Source organism: Frieseomelitta varia, unplaced genomic scaffold (genome assembly GCF_011392965.1).
Source record: "Frieseomelitta varia isolate USP_RPSP 00005682 unplaced genomic scaffold, Fvar_1.2 scaffold_906, whole genome shotgun sequence".
NCBI classification, from domain to species: Eukaryota; Metazoa; Arthropoda; class Insecta; order Hymenoptera; family Apidae; genus Frieseomelitta; species Frieseomelitta varia.
Genome location: NW_025110708.1, coordinates 40,415 through 50,244, shown reverse-complemented (window position 1 = coordinate 50,244; position 9,830 = coordinate 40,415). Strand labels below are relative to the sequence as shown.

Genomic DNA, 9,830 nt, shown 5'->3' with positions numbered 1-9,830 from the left:
AGAGAATTCAATGGGCTTCCGACATTCGTAGAGATAGTGTGGATTAAAGGATATGATATGTTATACAATATATGTAATATATATTATGTATAGTATATATAGGTATTATATATAATATTAGACATAGTATAATATTATATACATATGTTACATATAATATTATACTGTATATATTAATATTATTAATATATTATTATTATATAATATTATATTATAAATTATTATTATTATAATTATAACATATTATACTATGTATTAATATATAATATAATATTAATATATATATATATATATAGTATTAATAATATATAATTTAATATATAATATATAATATTAAATTATATATAATATTATACTATGTATACAATATTTATAGTAAAGTAATATATAACATAATATAATCATATTATTAATATATTATTATTATATAATATTATATTATAAATTATTATTATTACATTATTATTATTATAATTATAACATATTATACTATATAATCTAATATTATATTAATATATAATTTAATATTATATATATAATTTAATATATAATATATAATATATAATATATAATATATAATATTAAATTATATATAATATCATACTATGTATACAATATATATAGTAAAATAATATATAATATAATATAATCACAAAAGAGTTTTTGTTGATTTTCCGACTTTAACGTGATTCTTTGGATCAAAAAAAATAAAGAGAAAGATATTTGCAAGTCCTCGTAAAAATGATCAGAGATTCAAGTGTTTGAAATAATCGAAAAGAACCATTTAATCATAGAAGAGCAGTATTATGCAAAATTAGTGGTATTTTAACAAACACTGAAAGAGATGGGAAGGCGATCAGTTTCAAAATCAAACAGGAAGATGACTTTGGTAAGAATTTGTTTTGCTTGTCACGATTCCTCGTGATGTTCTAGAACAAGAAAAAGAAAAAAAAAAAAAAAGAAATGGAAATGAAAAAGCTCCGTTTGAATTCCAGCGGATTACCGGAATTATAAAGGATTTCGGTGTATATAGGTCGATGGTCGATAAAACCGGCTTCGGATCGCCACTTTCGGTGGCCCCTCTCTGGCCGCCAGTCGTTGACCCCGAAACGAATTTAGGAAATACGCGTCAACACGGGGCGATTCGTCGGATTCAAAGTGCCAAGGTTAAGGCTCATCTATCCACGAGATGGCTTCGCCTAACCGGTTCGAATATCCGTGGCCAGCTGCCAGGATTTCGATGACCACTGTTCCTTGGCATTCGACCGCATTTAATCTCTTTCAGTACTCGAACACGTCACATATGCGTATAGTGAGCGTCAATTTCAATTTATTAAGATTTTATAAAACTTTTTTTGGTCAACACTTTTTCATCGTCAATTTTTTAACCTCTCTCTTTTAATTTTCGCACCTTTGCACTTATCCAAAGTGATCTCAAAGAAGTACCATCACAGAGAACTAAATTTAAAATTCAGCACATTATACAAATTAATATTCCATTACGAGAATCCTCAAATTATTGTTTCATCTGGCATTGAAGCTTACTTCTTCTTTTTATATATCTTCTAAGATTGCTTGTCATAACGATTATATACCAAATTATATATCGACAAGTCTTCGTCAGGCCAGCTGTCCCGAAATTTACATTTTCCGAACCAAACGTTCCATTACGTCTCTGAGATCCAAAAAATCAACGAACACGCGTTTGATTTTCATATGAAACAGAACTATCAGTCACCAAACACATTACAATTGTTCCTAATTAATCATGCCAGCGTTATCTCTCGCACATCTCCCATAAATTTGACAAAAATCCGAGGATCAAGCTGTCGACTCGAACAGCTGTCGAAGTAACGTTGTTGAAGAAAAGAAAAAAAAAAAAAAAGAAAAAAGAAAAATACCGTGGCGTTTAGATACGCACGCGTGCCGCCAGTCTCGGGAAACACCGTTACGAGATCAGAATTCTTGTTTTCATCTACGTTTTGCTCCGATGCTCAACGCGGAACGCTAGAATTTCGTAATGGTGTGACTCGAATCACTTGGATCTCTACCATGTCGATGTTTCTCATTGCGCACTATCGCTATCCTTCCATCTTTTTCGAAACCAAAGTTCCGTGTCTACTCGAACCGCTTGATCCTGCAAAGTGATTTCACATATTATCCATCATCATTTAATTCCTAAACACGCCATTGCGATCATTGACCACTGAAACTTTGCAATATCAAAATATTCTTCCATTCCCTTGATTTCTCAAAGTGAATCTCGCGATATCAAATTGCTTCTGCATTCTTCCATTTCTCAGTTTCTTTTAAAGATGATGCACAACTCGTCACACGTCAGTGTCAATACAAGAATCAGCTCTCTTCACTTTGTCACCATCTCTCGAACGCTCGATTCTGCAACATAAAATCACGGCAAAACGGTTACACGGTTCTCCATTTCCATGGTCTTTCCATCCTTTGATTTCCGACGATTTGCAAACCTGAACACACCTCGACTCCGCGACATCAAAACATTCTCCCTGTTGTTGTCGCTGTTCTTTCATATTTCTTAGTGTCGCCGCGTCTGTGGCATCACTTGCCGGCTCGTTAATAGTTGATGGTGTCCAAGTAGCGAGAAAGCGGGCAACGTTTATATCATCTGCAATGCACGTTTCGTTTCGCGTCTCTGTATTTTTGTTGGCCGCGAGAATAACAGGCTTGTTGAGGCTCGTGAATAAAAGATCAAAGGGGAGAACGTATGCACGTGAGCGGGCGTGACGTGTCTTCGCGTACGCGCCACGATAAATCGAATTCGGGGGGGAAGGAAGTGGACGAAAAGCAGAGGAAGTATCATCGTCGATAGGAAAGTGTCGAGAGAACTGGCGGCGAGAAATGCGCGAGAAGGATTCGATCGGGAAGCACGTTCGGAATTTCATGGTGCAGGAGACGGTGTTGAAAGTGATTGGTATCTGGCCGACGAGAGATGGATCCTCCTTTGGCCGATGGATTTTCGCAGTGATGACGCAGGTATAGTTTTGAAAAAAAAGAAAAGACGCATTTGGAGAACAGGCTTGGGCATTGTATAGTAGTAATTTCGATATAGTAAAGATTGTCCACCTTTTCTAATTTCTCTTTTTGAACAGAATTGTGAGAGTTATTGTATCTTCTCTGGTAGAATTTAGACTCTAACACACAACAGATACTACAGTTATAGAATGGTAGTAATACTACACGGGAATAGTAAAACTGTAGTTTTCTGAATTTTAATAAATAGTTACTCTTTTCTTTAACATTCGCGCATAATTATATAAATATAATTGTATATATACTGTATAATTATATTATATTTATTAATATATATTGTATATATACTATACATTTATATTATATTTATATAAATACAAATATAATACAAACATAGATAGTATAGATTATAGATTATATATTATAGATTATTACTCTATTTAATTTGAATTAAATACAGTTAATACAGTTAAAACTAAGCAATCAACGTATAGTTATGTTAGCTGGCATCAATACAGTTCAGCCATCAAATGAAACAACTTTCTGTATCACTTGACAAATATAAAATACTTAAAATATTTAAAATTATATAAATAAATATTAAAAATTTTATAAATTGTATAAATTATAAATAAATTTATAAAATTATATAAATAAATATTAAAAATTTTATAAATAAATATTAAAAATTTTTAAATTTTGACATTAAGAATTTAAACATTGAACATTTAAAATTTAAAATTAACAGTAATTGATTTAAAAATGCTTAAAATATTTAAAATTTAAAATTAACAACAAAGTAGCAGAACGTTTCTTCTTCCTTTTTTTTTTTTTCTTTTTTTCGTTTTTAATTCGCCCAAGCCTAGCGAGAGAGTCGTTTGAACATTAAAAATCGACAAGATCTTTCGTAATTAGATCAGTACTATCTGCAGCCTGTCTATGGAGGTTTATCGACACTGTCTCGACGTCGACGACACGATGGACGCGTTCGTTATGGACCTCTCCTCCGTTGTCAGCCTCGCGAAACTATTGATCATGCGCTGGAATTCGAGGCACGCTTACACTCTTGTAGATTCGGTTGTAAAAGACTGGTCAGTCGTTGACGACTCTCGTCACGAGGACGTTATGACGAAATACTTTAAGAGAGGGCGAATCGTTTCGTTGATGATATTGTACCTGGGTTATGCTTCTGGACTGTCCTTCATCGTCAAAGCCTTACCTTTCGCAGATATCCTGTCTATGAAGGTACGATTGAATTCACTGTTGGAAAAAATATAATTAAGACAGAGAGCTTGTTTTCTCTTTCAAATATTATAACTGGACCGCGCATTTTTGAAACACATTTGAGATATAAAAATATTTCAATTACGCATCGTAAGAATACAAAATTAGACGAAACTCCGTAGTCTGATTATATTTTATCTACATTCTATATCCGTAGTTTATGACTATTTTGTATATTCCTAGATATTTGTGCATTATGTGCACTCTATATACGTTTTCGTGTCACAGAGAAATTTCTTCCTGTAACTATCTTTCTCAATTGGAAGTGGAAAGGTGAAATTTAATTGTTTTAATTTTCTTCGCAATTAACACAAACAGTTCACACTATGAATCTTACGTTCAGATAAGCGAATTCGGTTGGCAAAAGTTCGGTTAATCGGTTTCATTGAATGTAATTTGAACAAGCCAAGTTCCACTATATAATTACTCTCGCATCGCACGTGCACAGCTTTCTTTTCTGCTCGAAACCAGAACTTTGCTCTGCTTCAGACGTCGCGAAACACGGCGAACTCAACGGCGAGCCTAAAGAGTTCCTTGAAATTGAATTACTTTTTGGCAACCTACTGCGTGTTCGGGCCGCAACCGTTGCTCCATCACATTTGCGTGCTGGTGTTGCAAGCAATGCACATTTTTGTCAACGCTGTAGCTCACTGCGCCAACGACGGCCTGTTCTTCAGTTTGACGATGCATCTCTGCGGCCAGTTCGAGATTCTCAAGATGAATTTTGCCAAGTTCGAGATCGGGGAGCTCGGTGGCGAGAAAAAGCTGCGAATTCTCGTGAAGCGGCACTGTCAGCTGGCGGTGTTGGCCAACGATCTCGAGCAGACTTTCAATATGATCGTATTGATACAGCTACTGATGAGCGCGTTACTGATTTGCGTAGACGGTAAAAATATATTATTTTCCAAATATAGTTTAAATATTTCATTTTATTAATATTTTCTAAATATAGTTTAAATATTATCATTTTATTAATATTTTCTAATATATTATTTTAAATATTTTAAATATTTTATTTTATTAATATTAATGTATTTTATTAATATTTCATTAATATTAATAAAATATTTAAATTTTGTATTAATAAAATATATTAATATTATAATGTATTTTATTATTCATCTTTAATACATTAATATTAATGTATTTTAAATATTTTATTTCATTAATATTTTCTAAATATAGTTTAAATATTTTATTTTATTAATATTTTCTAATATTAATGTATTTTAGATATTTTATTTTATTAATATTAATGTATTTTATTAATATTTGTATTAATAAAATATATTAATATTATAATGTATTTTATTACTCATTTTTAATACATTAATATTAATGTATTTTATTTTTCTGATATTAATGTATTTTAAATATTTTTTTTTATTAATATTTTTTAAATGTACTTGCTGTTTAACAACGTTACTTAATGATGTTTTATTGTACGTTTTATTAAAGAAACATTCCAACTTGAAATGTCACTTTTAAGTTTTTTACTTCGAAATTTTGTAAGATTTATTGACATCAGCACTTCTTATATTTATTTATCCGTGTTTCAGAAATACTTGGTATTTTAGAAGAAGAAAAAAAATGGAAATGATTATTTTTGTACAAGAAATGTGTTCTACTGGCTGACACGATTCTGATTATTCTACTTACGCAATTCACACTTCCTGTTGAATGTTTTTAATATCGATCGTTTACTTGGAATATTTCTTGAACCTTTCCATCATTATTTTTCAAATAAATTCAATAATCGTACGATCAAATGAAATATTGACAATTACTTTTTAATACGTGACATTTACAGTGCAAGATATATCTTTCGTCAGAAAAGATCAAAATCACCTAAAATAACACAGACTGGGCCAAAAGTTTCTTCCCACAGAATTTAAGAAAAAAAAAGACTAATTTCATCAATCTTCAAACTAATCAACTTTTATTTCGGTGGAAAGTGATTTTTGGCCCACTCTGTAAAATTGTAAGGCACAAACAGTGCATTACCTCGTGTTTATTGTATTCAAAACCAGGTTTCGTGTTCCTGGCCTGCCTGGGCACAGGAGACAACGTCGGCGCACTGAAAAGCGTGGTGCTGATGGTGACGTTGCTCATCCAGTTGTACCTTTACGCCTACGCTGGCGACGCACTCGAGTCCCGAACCGAGGAAATCGCGCAGGCCGTCTATCAGTCGCTCTGGTATCGATCACGAGGACGCGCGGCAAGGGACCTGGTGTTGATAATCAATCGTGGAAACCTGTCGTGCCATTTGACAGCCGGGAAATTCCTCTCGATGAACATATTCACTTTCAAAGAGATACTAAAGACGTCCGCCTCCTATCTGTCCGTTCTGAAAGTAATGATGAAAACGTGAAGACCGTTCGATTGCGAACGTCGTCTACCACTCTCGTGCAACGGCGGCGATGTTACTCGACGACGAGGAACGGCAACGAAATATCCCCTTGCATAAATTGACTGGAAACTTTCACAAACATACCCACGCACGGAGCATGCTACAATATATATACATATATATATATATATATCAAATATGAGTATTTACAATCGTTTGGATCAATGTATGCGCGAATAAAGAAGACATTTCCCAGAGGGAAGACACGATCGTACCTTTTCGCTCGAACTCGAAATAAACTCGGCTGCAATTTGGACGTTTCAGTTCTTCCGCGATCGTATAAAGGGGAAAGGTATCTTCTTTGCTATAAGAAAATGGGTCTTGTTCTTTGCCACCTTATGAAAGTTGAATACCCTTTGAAAACGTCTCGGTTTCCTCGAAATGGTCCGATTAACGATTTATCGGAGAGGCAGAATACTCTTTCGGCGTAATAACGCGGATAATCTAGCTTAAGAATTTATCGTGAAAGTTGCGGACCGACACACGGACCGATTTCTTCAATATGACAATGAAGCATACTTGCACACGTGAGGTAACCCCCCACCGCTTTCTTCTTTCTGGTAATGTGCACAGTTTCGACGTGGAAGTGATAAGCGGATAGCTGAGCGATTGATGGTTGAATAAATGATGAATGGAGAGAACAGAAGTGCAATTGGTTGTTACACTGGAAGAAAGGAAGGGAAAGTTATGGAATCGTTGGTCGATCCTCGTCTTGCAAAGATGAAGACGACGTTGAGCAAAGATTTCGTTTATGCGATGACACCGTTCAAGTTGCTGTCGTGGCCCGTGGGTACCTGGCCCCTTCAGAATTACGATATCTTCGCCTTTATGCGTACCGTGATCACGCTTATACTTCTGGTATGAATCTCTTTTCTGAAATTGACACGTTCGCTTGCATTCATTTGATCAGACACTTCTTTCTGTAGACGAGTGTTGACAAAGTGCGTCAATTAATTAACGAAAGGTCAAGTTAAACGTGACTTTTTTTTCTTCCTTTTTTTTTTTTCAATTTGCGATTAACGCGCATTGGATCGTGTGGCTGCAAGCGTGCCACAATCCTCTTAATGGTATATGAAATTTACAAATGTATACAGTACATCAGAATTTTCAATGTGGACAAAATTAATCGCGATAATAATTTTTATTAATTTCTGAAGAATTTCCTCCCGTTCGTAGCTTCACAATAACGAACTCTTTGAGTAAACAATCTTCTTCGTTAATCTCTAAAATTTTATAAAAATGCAGGGAACAAAATGTGATTCGCAAAATGAATCGCAATTTGTTCTGCTCGATTATAGTAACGAACGTATTAAATAAATAGTTACAGATCCTCAAATTTATTAGCTCCATTTAGTTGCACGTTATATATTCATAATGTTTCATATTGTTTTCTTTTATTCGCATGTTTCAACCCCCCCCCCCCCCCAATTTATGGAGCTAATCAGTATGGTTCCAATAATCAAGTGGTTCAAATAAGCACATCTAAATCCCCTATAATTCTTTTATAGTCGTTAATGATTGCAATCCTGCATACGGAGCTCTATTTTGACAGCAGCGACGCCGAGAAGAATCTCGATAGTGTAGTGTTAATTGCCTGCGGCAGTTTAGCCATTACGAAGGTGGCGAGCTTTCGTATTTGGCCTATGGGTTTGATTTATAATTTTACTTCGGCCATCAGAGACTACAATGAGCTTAGAGACGAAGAGAAACGAGCAATTGTACGAAAGCATGCATACATGGGCCGAATGGCGTGTATCCTCATGATGGGTGGCGCGTATGCCAGTGCGACACTTGTGATGGCTGTGCCTGTACTGGTTGGAGAGAGGCTAGAAAATATAGTCAACGTAACGGAAGAAAAGACACTGAAGTACCCTATGCCTAGCAACCACGTAATGGAGTTTGTAAAAATGCCGGACAGCTTGTACTTTGTAGTCTTCATCACAGAGTTTTTCGCGATGATAGTCACGTGCACTGGGAATGTAGGTAATAAATGGCTGTCAAGTGGATCAGTCAGACGCTTGCTGAGCAACTCCATAAATTTCAATGCGGATCGAAAAGCAATAATTACAAACAATATCTGTGTCGGCAGTTGTTCATTCGTTTTGGAATAAAGTTGGAGATACGTTTCTTATTCCTCAATTATCGCTGTTTTTTTTTTTTTTTTTTTTTCTTTCTGTACTCGGAATATTACAAACTCAAGGAATCGTGGCTTTTCAATCAACGTGAAAAATGACTTTTCTAATCGTTTAATTTAGTGTTGCGACTAACGTGCAACTTTGCATTTAGTGCGCGTCGAATAAATATACAAATATATGTATATTACGAATTGAAAACTCTGTAGAAAATGGAGTTGATCAAGAAGACTTAAATGTCGATATTTTATCGAGAGCGGCTTTTCTAAATCTTTCTTCTTTTGTTTCGAAACAAATCAATCAGGCAGCGATGTGTTATTCCTCGGTATCAGTTTCCACGTGTGCGGTCAGATAGAAATCCTGAAGCTAGAATTTAATCAATTGGCCAATAGGAACGAGAAGACAATGGGACACTTGGTTGCATTAGTCAGAAGACACGTTGACTTACTGAATATGGTCAAGATGCTGAACGAGACGATTGGCTCTGCCTTGATCATGCAGCTATTCTTCAGCTGTGTACTTATTTGCACAAGCGGTAAACACTCGTATATTTTATCTCACTAATGAAATTGACACAAGCTGGCATAAAATTATCGATAAAATTTGTTTTTAGGATTCCAATTCATTCTCGCTTTAAGCATCGGGAACATCGTCATGATCTTAAAAACATTTATATTAATAAACACTTTGCTGCTGCAATTGTTCATGTACAGTTACATAGGCGAATACTTAAAGCGTCGAATGGAAGGCATCGGTAACTCGCTGTACTTCTGCAGATGGTACGATATACCGAGAAACGTGGTGAAAGACATGATTTACGTGATCATGAAGGCTCAAGATCCGGTTTTCTTAAAGGCCGGGAAACTCTTCGTCATTAATCTCCAAACGTACATGTCTATCGTCAAATCTTCGATGTCGTATCTCTCTGTTCTTCGAGTAATGGTGAATACGTGAAATTCTGTACAACATAAGAAGCTATATTAATGTAATAAAGTAAA

The 9,830-nt window shown here is 34.6% G+C and overlaps 1 protein-coding gene across 1 annotated transcript; it reads left to right on the top strand.

Moving 5' to 3' along the window:
* Window positions 1–2,576: 2,576 nt before the first annotated feature.
* On the top strand, window positions 2,577–9,794 carry LOC122537397. The gene is made up of 8 exons (XM_043670517.1): window positions 2,577–3,009; window positions 3,922–4,251; window positions 4,780–5,176; window positions 6,321–6,657; window positions 7,345–7,558; window positions 8,209–8,683; window positions 9,137–9,367; window positions 9,446–9,794. The coding sequence occupies exons 1-8, from the start codon at window positions 2,875–2,877 to the stop codon at window positions 9,784–9,786; spliced, it is 2,460 nt and encodes an 819-aa protein (XP_043526452.1). The 5' UTR covers window positions 2,577–2,874; the 3' UTR covers window positions 9,787–9,794.
* The last annotated feature ends 36 nt before the right edge of the window (window positions 9,795–9,830 follow it).

What these genes read in the sequence shown, in the direction of transcription:
- LOC122537397 (XM_043670517.1), top strand. Translation starts at nt 2,875, where the DNA reads ATGCGCGAGAAGGATTCGATCGGGAAGCACGTTCGGAATTTCATGGTG. An exon ending in GTTACTGATTTGCGTAGACG is followed by an intron (nt 5,177 to 6,320) that starts GTAAAAATATAT and finishes ATTCAAAACCAG; the next exon opens with GTTTCGTGTTCCTGGCCTGC. An exon ending in TGTACTTATTTGCACAAGCG is followed by an intron (nt 9,368 to 9,445) that starts GTAAACACTCGT and finishes ATTTGTTTTTAG; the next exon opens with GATTCCAATTCATTCTCGCT.